Below are 23,092 nucleotides of genomic sequence, written 5' to 3'. Positions count from 1 at the left end.
GCCCATCGCAATCCCATCCCACTTTGTTTGTTTCGTGTAATGTGTCTCCTGAAGGTGTGCTATATTTATACAGTGCCGGTCGAGCTATGCCAGCACCATTCTGGTCTTGCAGGGGTTGTTAAGCCCTTGAACATTCCACATGATCAACGCGGGGGTGTCAAGAGGTTTCAACGTAGTCTTTTCCTTCCCCTGTGTCATTTATAAACTGGAATGGTATTATTGTGTCAGTGTGTGCAACAACTACAATCTTCAGTGCAGTACCATGGCAAAAACATTCCAAACTATTTAACCCCCCCCCCTCCACACAAGCATCCCAATTATGTGAAAGGTCTCCCTGTAATGCAAAAAGAGTGAAAAAACAATGTTTTATAACATTAGCGGTATTTAAGAGTTGCCCCCTTTTGGTGTAACTTATACATACATTTGGGGCACACCAATGTTGGGTCGCTAGAGTCCCAATTGCCCTCCCAATGGACGGGGGTGTCTGTCTAAGAGACACAAAGGTATAAGGCTTTTTAAGTTGGGTAAGAATGGGTGGAGCATATTATGTTAGCATGGGGGGGGGGGGGGGAGGGGAATTTCCCTCTCCCGGGTTTGTGACAGGTCATATTGTACAACCAGTTATTTTGGTCTTCGTCAGTTGTGTTTAAGATCAGAAGAGAAGAAATATATTGGGCCACTCACCATCACCAGTCAGTACCAGCACTATATCTTCGAGTATACCAGCATTCCTTGTTAGTCATATTTTCCTTTGTATCCCGATCTCGGGTACCACTGGTGGCAGCGTGCCTTCACACTATTGATGTTATCAGTTTTCTTCTTCATCCTCTGCGTGGGTGTGACAAGCCCTCCCGCGGGGTGAGTGTTTAACGTAGTCCATTGCTGCCTTGGACGTCGTGAAGATCTTCGCCTGTCCTTGATGTTCTATTCTCTATACCCTGGCTGTTTATATCATTGTGTATTTTATCTCTGCCTGTTGTAGCTTTTGTTTTTTAACAGGTAAGTACGCTTTTCGAGCCGCCTGGACATTGGTCGTGAAGTCAGGAAAGAATGACACTGTGTTACCTTGATTGTTTGTCTCATTGTTCTCGAGCCATCCTTAACACTGTATCACAGTCCCGATAATATAGGAATTTGGAAATGATCAGTCTTGGGGGGGAGGGGGGGGGGGGGCGATCCTGGGAGTGGTCTTGGTGCCAGGGATCAATGAGTGCGCTCCACCACTAGCATTTTGGAGAGGTTGTCTGAGCCATAGATATGTCAGCATTTGCTCCACATATAGCTCTATTTTTCCAAAATTTGTCGACTCTGGATCCCGCTATGTGCTGATTGCTACGACGAGAGCGTGCCTTAAGATCTTCGTTTTTTGCTTGCATTATTGCAAGTACCTTTTCCAAGTCAAGTCATTTAGTGTTCATAGAGTTCATGCTCTATTCCATGGTGGATATTCTCAATTTTCTTCTATTAGGCGCTGTGCTTGTTTATCCAGTTTGGTGGACAGTTAGTCTTTGCGCAGACTGGGATGATCAATTTTACTTTCTATGGATTGTAGACTTTGCTGCATTGCCAAGAGTGTGCCCTCCAGAGATGGGATGCTCTCCCCAGAGCCATCCACATTCTGTTGCCATTTCCCGCGTTATCCTTGTACTTTTCCGCATGTCAATAGTTACTTTTGGCTGCGATTTGTTGGGTTTCCCCATTGGGGTTATCTTTCTGACACCAGTCAGTGGTGGGCCCAACAAGGTCCCACCTTCGGTCTGCATATGGGGGAGAGCAGGCAGGCGAGCTCCCAACATGCCAGTTTTCAGCTGTCTGTTCGCTTAGACAGGTAATAGCAGGGCTCAGTGGAATTCGCGGGTGCTATATTGCCTAGAACCTTCTTGGGTGCCAGTGCAATGGGTCAGGCTTACCTCCTCATGCCCTGCAGTGTCAATCTATGCGGTACCTGTAGGCAGCCCCCCTTTTCTCATGTGTCCTTTTTGGCCGCCAAGCCTCTCCAGAGGGGAGGCTGGAGAGGTGTACAGGGACTAGCACATCCCTCCTCGATTGTCCAGCACAAGCAATTGGCGTGCCAATATCATAGGTGAGTGGGAGTGTGTTGCAGGGCACAGTGCTACCAGTAATTTGGAATCCCCGAACAGGGCTGCTAACCCCTTCTGCCGTAGCCTGATCAATTTTGCCCGTGCTGTCTCACAGTAGGCATCTTTGAGTGGCAAAAGGGCCCTTGCAGCTTATAGCATGTCACCGGCACCTTGTTGTATTGTATTGTAAACAGTTCAGAAGTAATGGTGTACTCTCGTAAGAACCATGGTCCGAGACTGCACAAAGTATTCAGTCAGTTTGTGCGGCTACAGGCCGCCTGAGCATCGGTTTTGGTGCGGATCAAAGAGCAGTCCTGCACCTATGATTTTTAGGCGCCGTGCAGTTGCACAATCAGCAACCGGGTGTGGCTGCCCGTCTCTGCCCCAGACAGCGGCTTCGGTTCCGGCGCAGGCCAAGCCACAGCACCTCAGTCACATCAATGACCCTGCAGACCAGCCGCACAGCTCTGTTTCTTGTACAAGTCCGCGTTATTCACCTCAGGATTTAGCAATGGTAATTTGGGAGGGTGGGTGATGCAGAGAAAATGCAGTTGCTCTTCTCTGTTTTGCCACGTCTACAGCAGTCCCCACAGTCGCAGCCTCCATAGGTCTCCGCGGCCTCTCACCCCTAAGCCAGGTGGGCTCATCTCTTAAAATCTTGGGTAACCTCCAGCTCCCCAGGCCCGATGTTGCATTTTTTGTTTTGCCGCAGGGTCGCTCCACTACTCCCCAGGCTCCCAGCACAGCACTGCTGCCACTCAACGCAGTCACAGTGCAAGTCCGGTGTCCGCCGTCCGCCATCTTTGTTACTGCGGCCCGGCACAGTCTTTCAGTTTTTTAAATCCTCGATTGTCCGGCTTTCTCTTTATTCTGTCTTTCTGTAACAGAAGGCGATTGTTAGTACTTAGTGCCTTTTTTAGCCATCAATGGCAGACAATTTCCAGGATAGTAGATGGATTATGGCTCGCGGCCGGTAGAGCTGCACTAGAGTGCGGCCATCTTACGCCCCCCACCACCATCACAACATTTTGTGTTAGACCCTGTTTCAGCCTAGTACCTGTTCAGCCGATTTATACCATGGTATGGTAATGGAGCTCCTTTAAATGATAACATGTCTTATATGTGTTGCATACTTTTTTTGGGAAGCATTAGATTAAGGACATCTGATTTTTAGGTCTCGCCTGGGCAGCGCATGCGCCACTCTGGGAGGCATGCTGTATTCAGAATATGGGCTTTCGAGAAGCTGTGCGCATTTGGTTGTTTGTCCTGCTTTTGAAAATTCCTTTACTTTGCTTGGTTAATGGTGTCCATCTGTCCTGCCTTTAGGTGCATGGTTCCCACCCAGCAGACATCGCCGATTGATTCTTTCGGTTGGTCAGCTCTGTTGCCTCCTCACTCTTATCCCCTCCCTCCCGTAATTGCTGCCGTCACTTTACCTCTCCAGTGCCGTCCATCACTGCTCGATTCGTTTTTTAGGTCTGGCCTACGCAGCACGCATGCGTTGCATAGGAGGACGTTTAGCCGTCGTTCTGTTCTTTATCGAAGCACATACTCGTGCTTTTGGCGGCATCCACCTTGCGGGAGCAAGCAGGGGGCACGCCACGAGTATGTGCTTCGAAAAAGAGCAAACTGCGCGCACAGCCACACACGCATGCACCACTCCCGGGCCAGCGAATACACGATTGTGTGTTTTGCATGCATGTGCTTTGAAATAGCAGCATTAGTTATTCACTCGTGCACGGATATCATTTACTTTGTGTTTTGCTTTTACTGTGACCGTTTTCTCATCACTTCTTCCCTCGTGCTCTATCTTGCTTTCTTTTTTTTTATCATTCACTCTGTGTTTTGCTTTTACCTTTTCTCACGATTTGTCACCACGTCCACTACCACGTCCACCACCACCACGTCCCCGACCATCTCCACCATGCCCGCCGACCGCCACCACGTCCTCCACCGCCGCCACGTCCTCCACCGCCGCCACGTCCTCCACCGCCGCCACGTCCTCCACCGCCGCCACGTCCTCCACCACGCCCTCCACCACGTCGGCCACCACGCCCTCCAGCACGTCGGCCACCACGCCCTCCAGCACGTCACCACGTCCTCGTCGGCCACCACGCCCTCGTCGGCCACCACGTCCTCGTCGGCCACCACGTCCTCGTCGGCCACCACGTCCTCGTCGGCCACCACGTCCTCGTCGGCCACCACGTCCTCGTCGGCCACCACGTCCTCGTCCTCCACCACGTCCTCCACCACCACATCCACCACCTTCACCACCCTGTCCACCACCCGTGACCGGTAAAGTGTCACTGGAGGGCAGGAGTAATAGGAGTGTCAACCCCGGCTGTTTTGTTATCTATTGTGCATGCGGTGCTTTCACATTCATGGAGGCCGCACCCCTTGTTTTAGCCGAGCCGCGTCTAAAGAAAGGGGCGTGGCCGACATTACAGTGAAAGCGCGGCATGGGCGCTTTTACAAACAAAAGCGAAGCGCCCCATGCCGTGGTTTCACTTTAATGTCGGCCACGCCCCTTTCTTTAGACGGCCTCCATGAATGTGAAATCGCCGCATGGGCGCTAGTAATTTGCAATGCAGTAGGTCTCGCATTTGCAAGAGTTTAAGCTCTCGTATGCCAATAGCTCAAACTCTCATAAATGTAAGACCTATTGCATTTCAAATGCTTGTTTGATTTTCCTGTAACCCCCATTGACTAGTCTGCACCGAATTTGGCAGTCATTTGCCGTGGACTCCTAATGTCTGGCATGCCAATTTTCGTGCTTATCTGTGTAGATGAGGTAAACAGTTAAAAATTGTGGGGCAGGCGATTTGTGTTCCCATTTTAGCTCATATGGGAAATATTCTTCATGCCTACAGCTAAAACTGCTTAACGGATTTACACCAAACTTAGCATGAATGTAGATCTTAATTCAGAAAGTGTGCTTTTGTTTGGTTGTTTTACATCTGTTGATTAGTTTCTGTGATATGTGTTTAATAAAAAGTGCGGAGTGGGCTTAAAAGGGTTAACACTTTTGTATATCTTGCCCATTTTAATAGTGGAAGGTTAATAAATCCGATCTGACGATATCCATAACCCCCCCACCCCCCCTAAATATAGGAATCTATTTAGATGAACTGGCCTTTTCACCCTTTTGTAATCCAGGGTCCCCGACTTTTGGTCTAGGGGCTCCGATTGTGGGCTCCAAAAGGAAAATGCGTCTTTCGGACGTCATTTCAGGATGCAGGGCACAATTTGCGTGCCTTGAAAAAATAAATAAATAAAAGTGCATCCTCCCCTCCCCAGGAGTTAGTGGGCGCCCCTTGCAGGGCGCTCCTATGATTTACATGCCATTGTACTCTATGAAGATCTATTTTGGGATTTGCGGTTCTTGACTCCTAAAATGACTCCCAACGATCATGGTACCTTTCTCTGTACTGCATGCCCTGTCATAATTTCAGGTGTAAAAGAACCGGTTAATTCTGAAAATTATTTGCAGATAGAGCAAGCTTCATGTTCCAAGCACTGGGAACTCAGATCAAGCTTCACAAACCCATGCCTCAATTTGGCGGTTCACAGTCGGGGCTTTGAAACTGCTGACTCCTTAAGGCTTGATGTCTGGAAGAGAAGCTTACCCTGTGTTTGTGGTACCTGAGCATGAAATTTGCTGTAGGTTAGCAAACTCAGCCTGTGGCTCTATGAGTCATTAAAAAAAAAACAAACACATGCTCTGCCTGCCAGAGTTTATGTGCAGCGGGTTTAGCCTCTTGTGGTAGGTTGGGCCATAGGCCTTGCACAGCAGGAATGGCCACCTGCTAAGGTGGACGCACCTGTGGTCAACCCATCTATACACAGCTAGAGGCAGTCTGCGGTGGATGGGTGCCTGCAGGGGTTGGGCACAGGGCCCGGCTGAGGTGCGCAGCAGGGGTTCGAAATTAAGTGCGTTAAAAAGAAAAACATGAAATTTGCTGCTAAAAAGAGAAGCATGGTACACGTTATGGTTCTGCCTTGCTTGCAAAAAAAAAACTCTTCTTCCTCTCTTCTTCCTCTCTTCTTCTCTACCTCTTGGCTACCTCTTGCTTCCTCTTCTCTTTCCCATCCCTTCTTTTCCCATCCCTTCTTTTCCCATCCCTTCTTTTCCCTTCCCTTCTTTTCCCTTCCCTTCTTTTTCCTTCCCTCTTTCCTTCCCTCTTTCCTTCCCTCTTTCTCCTCTTCTCTTTTTTTCTTTCTTCTTCGCCCCTTTTTTCTCTTTCGCCCCTTTTTTCTCTTTCGCCCCTTTTTTCTCTTTCGCCCCTTTTTTCTCTTTCGCCCCTTTTTGTCTGTCATTCTGTCTTCATCTCCATTATTGCGTCTGCTGCATAACATAACTGACACATTTCTGTGATTTTTACACCTTGGCTCGAGAACCTTAACTCATTTTCTAACAGTTTTTTTTAGGTCGATCCTAGCGCAGCACACATGCGCTGCTCTATGGGAGGCTTCTTGTGAGCACTCCAAACTTCTCTGTGTGGCTAGGACTTCCCCCACGCATTAGGTTGGTTGTTGCCTGTCATTTTTTTTGCGTAGCCTGCAAATAGCTAAAGGCGGGCGCATGTCCCACCTCGTTAGCAAATGTTCACTCCCACAGCGTTTTGCTTGCGGGAACGACCATGGGCACGCAGGGTGGCAGCTGCGTTCCTTACATTCCTTGCAGTGCGCGCACACCACTCACGGTCTTCTTGTCTTTCTCTTGGTCTTCTTGTCTCATTCCTTGCAGTGTGCGCACACCATTGCGGTCTTCTTGTTTTCCTTACTGTCTTCTTTGATAATTCCCTTCCTCTGAATGTTCTCTCCTTGCTCCAGCTACAGACCTTTCCTTCTCTTGTAGCCGGCGTCTCTGATGTTTACCGTACTCTGCATGTTCCCTGTTTCCTTGTGATTTCCAAGTATGAGAAAAGGATTCCTGCTGTACCAGAAAACACTGTTTACAGTGGCATGAGAAGCGGGAGTCTTTGATACACTGTGTACATGCTGATGTGGCACTGCTACAGCTGTATTACACTACGTTCTCCACGCACTCCACTCTTGGTATTGCTGCGCCTCGTGTGTGACAAGAGGTGTGTGTGCATCAGAGGCAGTGCGAACCCAAGTGACAGCGACATTAATTAAAGATCTCCTGCAAGCAATCTCATCAGCAACGAAGCTTCTCCAGTCTTGGTGTCTGTGCGTATCGCTGTGAGTCACTGTGGCTGTTTAAAATGGTCTGTCACTGGCATTTACTTGTATTGTCTGCTGTGTGCTTAATGTATGTCTCTGTGTCACTGGGTCCGTTTGCAGCGGCATTTCTCTGTCACTCACACTTGCACATAGCTGTTTGCCCATGTGTTGTGCGTGTCTCCATGTGCCTCTTTGTTACCTTTTCACGTCTAGAGAATGTTCTGTTTATTGTGTGCTTGTTTCCGTGAGTCGCACCTTCACACTGATTACCTGTCTTCATCTGTGTGTGTATTCATCTCTTTGAGGATCTAGCTTGTGCCGGTGGTGTCTGTCAACCCGCAGGCTCATCTGTTCATTCCTGTGTGTGTCTTGGTGCGATCAACAATTCCAGACTGCTCTGCAGCAGCCTCTGTGTACACAGAATGAGCCGTGTTTACAGAATGTTGATCATTGTAAACGCCCGCTGAATTACACACAGCAGGAATTAACATATCTCTGCAAGCACTCGCAACATCCTGTGATTCTGGGCAAATCACTTAATCTCCCCGAAAATGAATGTGCCTCATGTAATGTTACTGGTGCTCGTGTAAAGCGCTCTGATACCAGATACCTTTAGGTCAAGTTTGCGCTATATAAAATTCTCTTACAAAAAAAATAAAAAATCCACGAGTCATGTCCCGGTGTGTGCATTATCATGCAGTTAAAGTATAGAAGATGCATGGGACCTCCAAAAGTGACAAGGGTGGGAGTAACATAAAGCATGGGGAGAGGGCATAGATCGACTAACTGAGCCACTGACACTTTTATGAAATCATATGATGGATCTAAGAAAGTTTTATTCTTGTAAATGTGTTGCAAGAGGCAATAAACAGTAAGTTCTCGATGCCCTACGCTCTTGCTAGAGGCTTTCCCTCCTTACTGTAAGAGTCATTGAACGAGAAAACATATGGGGCTGAGTGTGACCCTCACTCTTCCTCCTCCCATGTCCGTCTGTGTCCCCGTCCTTCTGACTCTGTATGTGTATATCTCTCTGCCCCTATCTCTGTTTTTCATTAAATCTATAGCCCTCTGACCTCTTTTTACCTGTTCTTCTCTCTCGGTCAGTCTTCTTCTGTGTTACTCCAATCCTGTCCTTCTGACTATCTATGCTCCTGTTTTTCTTCCGGCCCCTTCTGTTTGTGCCTTTATCTCCGTGGCACCCTCTACTTCTGCCTGTCTGTCCTGCTTTGGCTCCGAGCAAATTTATCTTGTTCACACCATGGTTCTCTTTCCTGCTACCCGTCTCTAACTCTCCGCCTTCTTCTCTTTGTTCCTTTACCTAACTCTGTCACGCTGTCAGTCTCCTTCCTTCCATCTTGAGTTTGCGGCCTCTCTCAGTACCACTGTCTCTGTCGTGTGGTTTGCTCCTGTCGATCTTCCCGTCTTGATTTCCGTACCACCTTGTACATTGCGCTTTATGCCCCTTGTATATCTATTCTTCGGTCTCTGTTTCCCTGACCTCTCTGTATGCCCCTCTGTTTGCACCCCCTCTATGTACCCGCAGATATTATGCCTCTTCTCCCCAATCACCAGTCCAATCTGAAGGAACTACAAATACTAGAATCCTTGCCCCTTGAAGCAGTAGTGCACTGTGGAGCACCTTCACACTATGGAACTGGAACTACCTCTGAGCACCCCCAGTAGCCAGTGAAACTGGAGCACGCTTGGCATCTGGTGAACTTACCACCCCAGCGCTCCCAAGGCCTTGTGTGTAAAGCTATACTTTTAGTGGGCAAGAGTTCAGACTGTGTTTGTAGAATCGCAGATCAGAGACAAACTGCACTCACTTTTAGAGCCAGGATTCAGTAGTTTAGACCCATCGATACCCATTTATTAGCTGATTTGTACAAAGTTAAACTAGAAAACCTGGACACATTGTGCCTTCCTCACTTAAATTGTGTTATCAAGCTAATTATTTATTTAACTAAAAATCTTTTTTTCTTCATCTCATATGAAAGCACTTACACACATGTGAGTTCAGAGTACCAGTTGTAAAACGATAACACTTTGAGTACTTCTCAATGCAGTGCTATAATGTACCTATTAGTGCCAAAGCATCCACGTTGAAGAACAGTTGAGGATGTAGCACCCAGGATAATCTGTTGCATGGCTAAATACTTATAAGAGCCCATAGGCGAGACCTATTGGCTATGCCAATGCTTGTTTCATATACATTTTGATGGAGAGGCTGTTTTCAACAGAGAGCTCAGCTTTAATCAGATGATGCTGTCAAATGGGTCACTCCAATTATCTTTCCAAAACCTCTTTTACAAGGAAGACCGAATTGAAAAAGTTTGTTCGCTGTATTTTAGAATTGTAAGAGGCTAAGATCTGTTTTGACGTGTCACAGCCTCCAGTTTAAACTTAAATATTTTATCCCAACAGCTGGTTTCAGATTGATCTTTTCACATCTATGATGGTGGTGTGTTTTGTAAGCATCTAAGTAGATTGCTGAATTGGTTATAAATCTTATGTGTTAAATTATATTATGTACGTGTATCAATGTAATGTATGCTGCCAGTTGAAAATCACTGTATGTCAAGTTTGCTGGGCAGCCATCTGGATTTCATGGTAGCCATAGCCTTGTTTTGCTCGACCAGCCAACATATTTCTATATTGGCTAAGGGGAGAGTAGACTTTGGAAGCTCATTGTTATCTAAAAGTAATATGTATTCAGAGGTGTGGAATTCTCATAGCCCGACGCCCAGGACATATTGTTTGGGGTCAAGGACAAGTTGTCCTGTTTATTTCGTCCTTGGGACCAGTAGGCCAAACTCCTGGCAGCACAAACCATTTGGCTGCCAGATTACAGTACAACGTTATGGGTCATTGAAGGGCATTGTCTGCAGTGTTATGTTTGAGCCCATATGTTAATGCTGTTCGAGCTGGTATTTATAGTTCGTTTATACAAAGCCTTTATTATTAGGATGAGGGCTCTAAGAAAATGCAAGTTCAGACTGTACTGCTAACAATAGTTCCAGTAAAAAAATTTATAAATGCGTATGTATAACGCTTCTAGGATGCTCTCTGATTAGATGCAAATATATGCAGAATCTCGAAAGCAAGATCGATTCTTTGCTTTCAAAATAAAATGTTCATAACAAATGCAAATAAAAAATGTTTTGCTAAACTCCTGTGAAATTTTAGATACCCGTTCTTTGAAGCATCATTTAGTAAAATGTGTTGATGCATGCTTGTAATTCAAAAAAATATTCCTAAAGTAAAATCAGTTTGTACCAAAGTATAGGAATCATGGAAAAACAAGCATTGGCAAAGCCAATGGATATGACTTTGGTGGTCAGCCTTTTGATTTTGTCAATGCCTGTCTTGTTTTGACATGGTGTTTGTAAAACTATATGGTTGTGGGAGCTGCGGGGGCCTCAGCATTATAACAAACATTGGCAAAAAAAGATATATTTTGGATCTCAAAAACCACACTTTGGCACAATAATTTCTGGCACTGAACAAAACTACTTTGTGTGCCGATATGCACCTTGTGTAAGAGCAGAATACTGTCACTCAGAGAAGCCAGCTGGTAGACATAGAGAAACATAAACGTTTAATAAAAACAAAAGGCCTTGCTTAACGCCAGACCTAAATAGGGGCCCAAGTCTTAAAAAATGTCACAAAAGTGCACTGATGCCAAATGCCCTTGCATAGGTGCAGATTTACGGCTTCCATGAATTTACATAAGTAGGTCAGGAAATCTTTGTGGACTGCATTTTGGCATGAGCAAATATGCATGTGTAAATTTGCTCATGTGAAAATCTGTTGAGCGGTAACAAGCTCACATTACCACCAACCACTTTTTTTCACCCAACCCCGAAGGTTTACTTCTACTCATGTCAAAAGTAAATTTCCAACCTTTTTCTGTGTGAAAAGTTTTGGAGACCACCTGGTGAAACCCCGTAAAACAGGCAAGTTAGTAGGTTTGCATAGACTCAAAAATGCATTTCAACTGTGGGGATATACTGCTTACCGCTACCTCCATCCCCAGTATGTAGATTTGTGGAAAGGTAGCAATCTAAGAATTGCTAACATTCAAATCCTACTATGGTAGGAAATCTGTCATAATCGGGCTATTATCAGAGCTCTTATATATTGAGATTGCTGCCATAATTTGATTTGTCGCCGCACTACATAGCACCAAAGGGGCAAGTGGATTTTGTTACAGGACAGGTACATTTATGATGCAACCTATCTCGTGGGCAAGTAGATATTTGATTAAATTCCTGTGGGAGGGCAGGTTTGATAAGCAGGCGAGGAGGCTGTATATATTTGCCAAAAAGATTTTTATTGCCCTTGGCAGATAAGGTATAGTGTGAGGGTAATGTCCCTTCTGGTTTTCCTCCCGCTGCTGCCTTGGTTGGGCCCAATGGGGATGCAGAATTCGATGTTCCCGGCTCCTCCTCTTCGTTGTTATGGCTGTCTCCCCGGAGGCTCATTGGAGGAAAAGGAGTGAGCCGTCAGTTATGTGTTTGATGAGCTTATTTATCAATATACCTGTCACCACACCACGAAGTGCTTGTACAGTTTCTTCTGTCTGACTGGTCGTGGGGGGGGGGGGGGGGGGGGGGACGAAAGAACCAAACTAAAACAATATTCCTGCGTGTCAAGGGGGCCTCTTAATGCCAAATAACACGAGGCGCCTATATATATGTAGCAATGCTTGAGTAAATGTAGTGTCCGGGTTAGACGTGGGCTATGAAGTTTAAGGCACGCTGAGGTTCCCTTTAAGCAAGTTAAGCGTCGCGTAGTCAGAGCATAGGGGTGACTTTAGTGCCGAATTCCCAGCCTCCCATACCCCTACCCATAATGCTCCCCGAGGTCACTCCCCGCTTCCCCCTAGACCCACCCCTTGATCCCTTGGGATGCTTTTACTCACCGGCTCTGCCGCAAGTCTCTCCTGAGTTGCGGCCGCTCCTCAGCATCCTCCGGGGGACACCACCACTCCTCACACCACCGCTCGTCTGGCTCTGCGTTGTCGTCTTCTTCTTTCCGGGCGTCCTGGGTCTTGGTCTCTCCTTCCGTCGTCCGCGTACCGGGTCCGTCTTCTGTCTTCCGCTCTTCCAGCCGACTTCCTTCTCCCTCGCCGCTGGTCTGAGACGCCTCCTTATTGCTACCATCTCCTTTCATTGGGCATTTGACAGAACTTCCGGGGTCAACCCTGCCCACTTCCGGGTCCTCCTCGATCTCCGTCTGTGGATAGACAGGATAGGGGCATGGCTGTTGTAGTTTTTGGCAGTTCCGCGCTTCCTGAAGGTAGGGAGGAGTTTGTGTTTTACGAGAAGAGCCCTCCCATGGCGACACGCTAGTAAGTCCTCCGTGCAGTCTCTCACAATTCCACATCCCTGTTTATTTTTCTCCTCACCAATCACTTGGCTGCTGCATACTTTCCCACTTCGCCCACTATGCTCCGACACTGCACTGTAGGCGTATTTTTTCCCATGAAAGTTACAATTTGGTTTATATAGGCTTTCGCTATTATTTATCTGAGGTTTTTATATGCAGCTACAGTGGTTTTCAAAAGGCCACTTAGTTCTTAAGAAAACAATGTACATGTGTGAAAAGTTAAGACTTGCATTAACTATGCTATCCTGTTATATAGTACTATATACTGCTCTTGCTAAATCTTTCATATCTAACATTTAATCTATTTTTTTAAGGGACTGTTTTGTCTTTGGTTATTTCTGAAGGTAACTACTCCTTGATAATGTAGGTCCTTAGCAGTAAATAGCTTAAATGCCTACAATAAGCTTGGCCATACAAGTTGCACAGCTCTCCGCCACACAGCTATGCTTTCTCATCCATTAGTTAAAGGCATATCAATATCTGATTTGCTGTTTGTGCTTAAAATGGTACTATTACACTTACAGTTCTTTTTATGTTTGTGGTTCAGGGTTGGGAAGGTGGCTATCCTGACATAGTCAAAGAAAATAAGCTGTTTGAACGTTACTATCAGGAGTTGAAGCTTGTTCCAGATGGAGAATGGGACCAGTTTATGCAATCACTACGAGAGCCTTTACCAGCAACTTTGAGAATAACTGGATATAAGAGGTAAGATGCTATGACATGCCAGTTGTTGCAAATTTGTGAAAAGAGCCAGCCTATCAATATGCTGCAGAAGCAAGAAAATGTATTCAATTCAATTCTTTATTTCGGCTTTGTCAACCATAAAAGTTCATTAAAAAACTAGCATTTTGATGCCACAAGTATGAAAGTTACAATAAAACAATATATAGACTTAAAAATTGTTTTTAAGGGAACATCATGTTAAAACACATAACAATTAGATCCATTACACTACATAAATCTAGTAACTCTACTTGCCCCCCTCAGGTGTCAACCAATTATCAAGATCTTCTGCCCTCAACAACATTTTAAAGTGCATCTGTGTCTCATAGTTAATGCATAAAACATGGTATGGACCTTCCACTAAAACGTCAGTTAATTTATTAGCTCTAATTCTCCATGCCCATAATACAAATCTAGATGCACTAAATACAATTAGCTCTTTTGTGTCACATTTAAAGATCCTAGATTCTTCCTGCAGTACAGAATACCCAGAAAACCTGCAGACTGGAATAATCTTATTTCTTGGACAAAAGAATGATCCACAGATTCCTCTGGCTCCAAACAAAAATGACAGTTAGTGGTTAAGGAGCTGTGTTTGTCTCATGAGGAAGTAAAGGAATTTGATGGTAGAATGACAATTCTAAACTTTATATACAGGGTTTTAGCCTGAGCTGGGTGTACTCTATCCAGAAATGACTCAAATCATCGGCTACTTTTATAGTTCAAAAACTTCTCCGTTATACTACCTATTTTTTGATCATTCCAGATTTGTTCCAAGATAATTTCCAGTAAGCTTGTTTCAATTTGAATATAGCACCCTTTGCCACTTTATCAGGTGTAAGCCATACCTCCTCCATCTTAACAAGTTCACACAATGCTTTTATATCTTTCTTAACCAAAGGGTGCAAACTCTTATCCAAACTGAGGATCTCCTCTAAAGCTTTGTTTATAAATCTCAAGTTCCGGAGTATTTGATTCGTACACAATATGTTAAAAGTTTTAATTGGATTACATGGTATAATGCTATAATGAATTGTTTTTCAGCTACACTGAGTGCAGACACATCTGTCCATCCCCCAGGGTTCTGCACCATAAACTGCCCCTGCCAAGGCTGTGGCCCTATAAACCTCCAGAGTTTGGGTTACTGCTCCACTGGAGGTTGTCATATATTTCTTATTCGCCTTTTGGAGTAGAATCGCTTGACTTTTCCTTAACTGTGGTTCCCAGGACATATTGTCAGACAGTCTTGTGCCCAAATAATCAAGGACTTGACTTGCTCCAAAGATGCCCCCCCTATCCTCACTTTACCCCTGAAGGAGCGGTGGGGGTTCAGTGCCTTAACTTTTGGCTTTGCTGAGTTTATCTCAAGGCCCCTTACATGACAAAAAGATAAAAATGTATTTTTCATTATACCAGAAATAACGATGGCTTTTTCTAGCAATTACCAGCTACTAGGTATAGCGTCCTTCCCATCCCGGGTACAAGCAAATGACCACGCCACACAAGGTACTTGGTATTGCATGTCTTTATTCCTCAGTCTGTAACTGTTAACTGAACATTCTACATCATGAATTTTATCACCCAAACACCTACATCCCAGTTCTACGGAGTCCTTCGGGAACCAAAAGAGCCCTGTCATCTCTTACTCGGAAGGCACTACACTAGGTACTTGGAGATGGGTAACTCTTTATTGTGACCCTTCTGGCCGCCTTTTCCATTCCTGGAGAACTAGCTTGGTTGATTTGACTTTGATTTTCAGAAGACATCACCACCACGGTGTTGAAACTACAGTGCATGCCTGCCATTAGACTAGCATCAAGAAATGTTTTTAAAAAAAATACTCTTACGGGCTAACCTGGCAAATGTTGCTTGCTGCGCTTTCAAATAATTGCACAATGATTCAAGGTTAAATTTGTTAAAATGCTAGCTGTCTCCTTCAATGTAAACCTCTTCATACTCTTATCATGCTAAAGAATGATGATCAGTGGGGTGTAGACTGGACGAGGACCCATGATGGCTTCTCTCGCTCAAGCTCCTGATCCGGAGCTCCTGCAATGTCTGCCACAGCCTGACACCGGGCCTGAGGAAGTGAGGATAGTCTGCTGCTGACCTGTGAGCCAAAAGCAGCTGGTTTCCTGATTGTGGTGGTGAGTGATCCTGTGCAGCCGCAAGACTGTTCTACTCGGCTGTACTTCAAAGATGGCCACCAGCATGATTGTAACACTGTTCCTAGCGGGTGGCTGATAATGAGTACCTGAGCCCAGGCACTGGAGTCAAGTGAGCCCGAGGCTGCTAGACCTTCCTTCGCGAATGACATAGTTGTCGCCTGCTGCATTGACCAGGGACTCCAAGAAGGGCTACTGGAGGGGTCTGCAGAGTCCATTAAGTCCTTTACTGCTTAGCTTCGGCCGGCCTCCCTCTTTGTGCCATCCTTGGGCCCCCATAAGCACTTTTTCGCATGCAGTGAGGCAGCTGGGTGGCCTCTGACATGGCCTCTTCACGCCATAAGCCCCTAAAGGCCTACTCCTCTGTTAAGGACATGTTGGCAACTGCAAAGTCATTTAGAGGTGCTGATGTAGCGGGAGTTACTGATGAGATGCTGCAAGGGGGTGGCACCCCAGATCTATCATCTCTGGCAGCGAAGGGTGATATCCAGTCTTTCCTTCTGGAGATGAAGATGGCCATCGCAGCTATGTTCAGTGACGTCTCCTGGGCACTTGTGGAGGTTGACCAAATGGTGAAGGGGATTGAATCTTGCATAGACCTTGTGGAGGCGAGTGTGGCACAGCAAGATCAGGTGCAAGATGATCTGAGAGAGGTGCCAACGCTTAAAACCCAGCAACGACTTCAGCAAGATGCCCTTGAGGACTATGAGAATCGTTCTAGGTGCAATAATATCTGGATTGGGGGTGTGAGCGCCTCTGTGTCCAATGCCGAGCTTGACAGCTATGTCCGGGAGTTGTTCCAGCATATTCTCTCTTCTTGGCCCTCAAGCCTGGAATAGACTTTCCATTGAACCATGTCAAATTGAAAGTGAGAGGCCTTTCAGATAAAAGTCAAAACTTGGCTTTTCACCCTCTAATGCTTTCAGCCTCTGCTTCTTACTTTCTGTTTTAGCGCCGGGACATTCCTAGTAGTTACTGTGTGTGCTAGAAATCCTGCCATTCATTCATTCTTTCTTTCTCCAGGACTTTGAGGGCCGAGATCTTACTCTCAATCATACTCGTGTTTTTTCCACGTACTAACAGCAGAATCATTTGGCGCCTCGTGCTCACCAGAGGCTGCTTCTACAGGGTCAAGTAGGACATTTTGAAAGCAGCCGGGAAAATGGTCTGCATTGCCTTCAGGAGTGATCACTTCTCCCTCTTTCAAGACCTCTCCAGCCAGACTCTGGCCAAACGCCGCAACATTTGTGATGCTTTGTCTTACCTGTGTGACAAGAAAATACATTCGCTGGGGCTTGCTGCTGCGCTTACTTTTCACCATTGACAACAAGCGAGTGTCTGTGCATTCCCCTGCTGAAGCCCGCAACCTGCTGCACATGGTTTCTTCAGCTGAAGCTGGTGGTCCTCTGTCGGCGTTCCCCCAGCTCTCGACACTCCGATAAATGGCAGCAGTCAGCCTCCAAGGCAGCCCTTCCAAGAAATTCACCCATTGGCATGACCGACATGCGGACCTCCCGGACCCTGATACTGACCTATCCTCTGGGTGATTGTTGTCTCTGTGTTCAGTGGCAGGCCTGTGGAGGTCACAGCTGCAGACCTGTTTGCATCTACTGATGAACCCCTTCTCCTTCTGGAACCATCTTTTTTTTTTTTTTTTTTTTTTTTTTTTCTGGAACCATCTTTTGATTTCCGTTGACCCCCGTCGAATCTGTTCTCTCTCTTTAGGCGAATGCTGTGAACCGTTGGGGGCTAAGGGATATCCTCAGGAGCTGCCCCATTGTTGTAGCTGATGGTTATTACCCGACTGCCAAATTGTGTTCTGTATTTTTTATTTTGATTTCATTGTTGCTTTCTTTGCAGTTGTTGTACCCTGTATTACAGACCCAGCCTTTTTCCTAACACACCAGTCCAGGGCTTGCACGATCTCCCAGGGCTCAATTGGTTCATGTAGGAGAGTGGCATCGACTGCATAACTTTTTGCTGATGTTTTGACTGTTTTATGACACTAGCCAGGCTGTGGCCCTGCTATCCAGGACCCCAGCCTATCTGCTTCTTCTCTAAACTGATGTGAGTACCCTAGGTACAACCCAATTGGATACTAAGGATACCCTGTCAGCCCTTGTAGATGGTACCCTAGGTACCCAGGGCATGGGTCCCTCAGAGGCCTACCAGGGCTGCAGCACTTATTGTGCCACCCTGGGACCGCCATACCAAATGACACCACCAGACCACTACTGTAGTCTGGGTAAGGTGGTGCTTGCACCCCCTTACAGGGATACAGGTACCCTGTATCCCACCTATGTACAACACATGTATTCTCATTGGTCACCCCTCAAGCAGGCCTTGCTAATCCTACAAGGCAGAGTGCTGGGATATGTGTGAGGGGGGACCCCTACCTGAGTAGGGCCCCTCTGCAACCCTCGTAAAAATCATTGCTGGATTGTTTGTAGTGTAGCCATACCATATACTCTTAACCGCATTATAAGTATATCGCGATAGCGTGATAACTTGAGAATGGCTACACAGAACCATATCGTGTTTGGTGTCAAACATGTAGAAATCATACCCCCAGTCCAGCCATGGGCATGAGGGCATGATTCCCCCCTGCTAGAGGGGCGATATGGGAAAAGCAGCAGAATTTAGACACCAATTTAAAAGTGCACACGTATCACAAAATGGATGCTACTCGCCACCCACACGACTCTGGCTGCCTGTTTCTGGGCAAAACCCCAGCCTCGGCAGCTGGACAATAGGGATCCTGTAGCAGGGAGGTGCCAGCACCTTCCCAGACAGGCTATGTGGATTGGAACTGGGTGGGTGCACCATAGGATGCCTTTCAGAGTTGCACGTAGGCTGCTACAGCGCCTACATTCTGCATACACCGCCTGGAACCGGTTCAGGGGAATCCTGCCCCTCGCCCAGGCAGGAAACACACAAAGGGGAGAGGGTGTAGCCACCCTTTCCCGCCTCAACTCTCATTGGTGGGCTCTGATCTGGACCCTCCCCATATCTCTTGGATATAGGTGAATACTGTGTCCCCAGAGCCTCAGATTAATCTTGGACTTCACAGACCTGACCTTCGACGAGCAGCTGCCCAGCTGACTGAAGAAATCTCCCTTGGGGTAAAGGAGTTACCCCCCTGCTTGGCAGGCACCTTTGGACATCGTCGACTCCTCTCAACCTTGAGGTGGGTTTCCTAGCAGCCCAGAGGCCAGTGAGTGTGCCCAACAAGTGTGAGCACCGTGGACCGCGTGGGTGCCGAGATCCCTAATACCCCAGGACACCGGCCACCTCTTGCGTAGCACACAACCCTGACCAGTGGGGAAGTTGTGCTTTAGCCCAATATTGAGCCAACCTCTCAGCAGCAACTGTGCCAAAGATCAGCGCCCTAGCTCACTCCGGTTGCCCGTAGGCCCCCTTTTACGCACTCCAAACTGCTGCCTCCCGCGGTCCCTTGTCTCTCGACTTGTGGGCCCTAGCGGAGGTCAATCTTTACTTTTAAGAGTTCCCCTGGTTGCTCCAGGCCTGCTCTACAGTCTCCTCGAAGGAGACCTCGCTCAGACCTCGTGGGTCTGCACCAGTAGCTGATTTGTTCATCTTGCGTGGTTTGCGTTTGCCAAGGCTTAGTGGACCCAATCCGGACACTAACACCGCAGCGACCCTCATCCTTCGTGGGACAGTCGCCCCCCAGAAGCTGACCTTCCTTGAAGCCTCCCGGAGCCAGTGGCTGCAGATCCAAGCTACACCTTTTTCACTTGAAGCACCCGACATTGAAGGGCTCTTTTCCTTGAGCTCCCTGGTCACTGTGCCGTGACCCAGACTCTGTCTCCTCTGCTTTCAGGTTCTCCTCTACAAGATCTACAACTTCATTCTTCACGACATCATCGACGCTTTTGGCTAGCAGCAGTTTTGTACATTTTCCCATTGAAAAACTGAGCCCGCGACCCGACATCGAAAACGACCTATGCACCCGGCTTCCCTGGGGCAGGTAACAGTGGTATCTCGGTACTCTCGTGGTAGTGGGCTCCTCAAAAGCTTAAGTCTAAAGTTTTAACTTTGAACTCCTGCTAGAAGTGTCTTTAATCTTTTAAAATCAAACCGCGACATTCTCCATAGGCTTTAACAGAGATCCCGATAGCAGCTTTTACCACTGCACGCGCCTCCCGTGGGTCCCCTTCCTCATCACTTGGGGTGGATTCTTAAGGGGCCAGCGATCCTAAATGCCCTAGGCATTGTCTGTAGAATTGTCGTATTTCTTATACCACTTTTTTAATATATGGTTTGGCCCCCCCCTGGGGCCCTGTGATTCCAGTGCTATTTATTGTATCTATAAATGCTTGTTTGAATTGTAACTTTACCTCTAGCCTCATAAAGAGACTTGTGGGATTCTGTTTAGAATAAATACATATATTTTATATATATACCTGTGTGGACTACTCTTTCATTTGGTCATTCGAGAGGTTATCTATGGTAAAACAATAAGCTTAACACTCCTTCAAGACTTAGCCTGAAGGCTGCTCTCCACAGTTACCACTAGGATAGCTTTCTTTAAAGGTTGTCTTTAACCGATCACCTTAAGAGTCGAATTGGACTGGTGCAAGGTGGCCACTATAACTAGTGACCAGCATATGCCAGGCCAACTTCTCACAGTTCAGACATGAGGTTCCACTTGGGGAGGGGGTGGGGGGGGGGGGAGTCGCATCTCACTGGGATTATCACTCCTGGAGATTATCTATGGCCCCCACAGGCGACGAGCTTTAACCTCCTAGTGCTCCTCCGCCGTACTGCCTCCTTGTAGCTTCCTTAAACACTCAGGGTCTTAATTCTCCAATGAAGGGGAAAGCGCTCCTTAAACATGCGAAATCTTACAGCAATCGTATTCTTTGGCCTGAATTTCTATACGCAAGCATATAACTCTCTTATTATAGAAACTGAGCACCTTTCAAAGACGTCCTTGTCCTCCAGAACTTCCTTATACCAGTAAATGAACCTGTACTGGCTCGAATTGAATATTGACACAACTGAAGTCCTTATAACTGGTCCTTATTAGTCTCTGCCACAGACTGTGTTCTAGCCACCTAATTTTGACCCTTGCCTCAACCAGCGAAAGTTGTTAAAAGTTCAGGTTTTAAAATTGATGCTTCACATCAAATGGACTGTTACGTTGCCTCAGTCTTTGCATCTTGCACTTTTTACATGAAACATCTCTGGCCTATTATTCGCTATGTATTGTGTGAAAGCAAACGCCTTACAATTTTGGCTCTACTTGGTTCCAGATTCGGCTATTGTAATAGCATATATCTGCACATGGAATCTTCCGTAGGCCAATGGCTGCAAGTCCTATATAACCATGCTGCCCACATGATAGTGGGAACTGCTCATTTCACCTCTATCACTGCAATACGGCAATCTCTATCCATTCATCAAGGGGTTATTTTTCAAACATCATGCATAGTCTGCCTCACATCTGATGGATAGGCACCATAGTTTATCTCTATTTTTCTGCAGAGATATTTTTCAAATAGGGCCTGCGATTCCTCCACCCTATTTCGTCTTCACATTACTAGTTTTTGCAATGCTCAAGAGTGGCTGATCCGGTTCTGTCTATCCTCTCCCCCCCCCCCCCCCCACCCACCCACCCACTCCATCCCAGGTACCAATCTTCATAAAAAATACAGCTACTTTTGAATCACCTTGGTTTCAGGAGAACTCTACAAACTTAGCTATCTTGCTAACTACTGCCTTTATCAGCTGACCTTTCCTTACTGCCAACACCCGGAGACCTTCGGGTGACTGTGTGTTAACAAATTCTAAATAAAACTAGAAATATTTAAATAGCTCTTGCTTTCTGCAGGGGGTGTAAGCAAGTGTCGCTCACTCCAGCAAAGGACAAATCACTGACCACGCCCAGATATTATTCAACCTGATAGAACATCTGAGGTAATGCATTTAATGGATCAGAAACATGTAACAACAATAATGTATCATCCATGTATAATGAAATTACGTCCTTCCAAACTCATGCATGTCTTTTCCCACATTATCCCTTTCAATAAACTAGGGTTCATTGATCATGGTAAAAAGACAATAGGAGAAGGAGAATTACTCATTTGTTCATCTGTACAGTTGGAAATTGTTAAAATGTGTCCTTTGATTTCATTTTTACTTTGTAATGTTAACTGGTTGGATGCCAACAATGATGGTGCTTCACAAAACATATTTGAAGAACAAGGCTAAATATGTATGAAGGTTGTTTCAGATACTGGTGATGTAAGCTACAGCTTTTGGTAGCAAATGCATTCATTTTCAGTGGTTAATATTATTAATTTAGTATGTAGCATTGTTAACATATTTTTCCGTTGAGCCGCCAAATGTACATAAAGTCTCAATTGGAGTGTTTTTGCTGGTTAAAACCTTACACTCTGCTTTATATTCATGCTACTTGTTCAGTGGTGGTGGTTCTGCTCCCTCACACTTGTTCCTAAATCAAGCTTTTTTTCGTTAGTAATCTTGGTTTCAGAAAGTCAAGCATTGTAGCTTCATCTGCCTAACATAAAACATTTTCTAGCTGTTAATTCTGATTCTTTATTCCTGTCATTTATGTTCACAGCCACGCCAAAGAAATTCTTCATTGTTTGAAGGACAAGTATTTTAAGGAACTGCAAGACTTGGTTGTTGATGGCCAGAAAGTGGAAGCGCCTCAACCACTGAGCTGGTAAGTAACTTGAGTAGCATGTTTGACGTAAGAAATATATATTAAGTGTGTGCGTGCTTCTGAACCAAGTGCAGAGGCATAAATCCCCACTTTTCCAACGAACACCACTGGGAAGAGGTGTGGTGCAGTGGCTAGGGCGGCTGACTCCAGAACACAGGGGCTCATGGTTCGATCCCCGACGGCAGGTTAGCCCAGCACCTTGTGACTCTGGGCAATAGCTCGCTTAATCTTCCTGACGGCCCCCAGAACAGGGACACCTTTCCGGGTATAGCTGTGCATTTTACAAATGCTAGTGTTTTTATTTTAATTTTTTCACATGGGCATCTCCAGGTCACAAAAGATCCTGATCACTTTTGGAGTACCACAATACGGTCTCATGTCATCTTCATCCTTTACGTGGAGTCGCTTGGTGCTTTACTCACAGATAACCTCAACAAGATTCACCAAAATGTCTATGATGCACAACTTTACTTGAAAGTCTCCTCTGCTTCAGACATCCAATGTCTTAAACGCACTGCTTGTGCATCATTCAGACCTGAATATCCAGCGCCTAGCTGAAGCTCAACCCAGCAAGTGATAATTCCTATTATTTGTCAGTAATATCAAACAATACAGTGCAAACCTGGCTCAATGGCCCGAACATAGACTGCTTGAACAACAACTTTCATAGGATGCCAAGTCCATTGTACACCAACGTCTCCTTCAAGGAACACATTGCCAAAAAAAACAAGCATTGGCATATCCAATAGGTCTCACTTTTGGGACCTTATAAGTATTTAGTTATGCAGCACAATATCCTTGGTGCAACAACATCAACAGTTGCATGGCTA

The 23,092-nt window shown here is 46.0% G+C and overlaps 1 protein-coding gene across 1 annotated transcript in view; it reads left to right on the top strand.

Annotated features, from left to right (window-relative positions):
* NSUN2 (NOP2/Sun RNA methyltransferase 2) overlaps positions 1–23,092 on the top strand; it is a 503,790-nt gene that overhangs the window by 12,323 nt on the left and 468,375 nt on the right. Inside the window, exons 2-3 of the mRNA XM_085606101.1 lie at positions 13,207–13,364; positions 22,158–22,262. Of these exons, the coding sequence (XP_085462227.1) occupies positions 13,207–13,364; positions 22,158–22,262 (263 nt within the window). The remainder of the gene's footprint in view (positions 1–13,206; positions 13,365–22,157; positions 22,263–23,092) is intronic.

This window comes from Triturus cristatus, chromosome 5_1 (genome assembly GCF_964204655.1).
Source record: "Triturus cristatus chromosome 5_1, aTriCri1.1, whole genome shotgun sequence".
NCBI classification, from domain to species: domain Eukaryota; kingdom Metazoa; phylum Chordata; class Amphibia; order Caudata; family Salamandridae; genus Triturus; species Triturus cristatus.
This window is presented reverse-complemented; position numbering and strand designations above follow the sequence as displayed.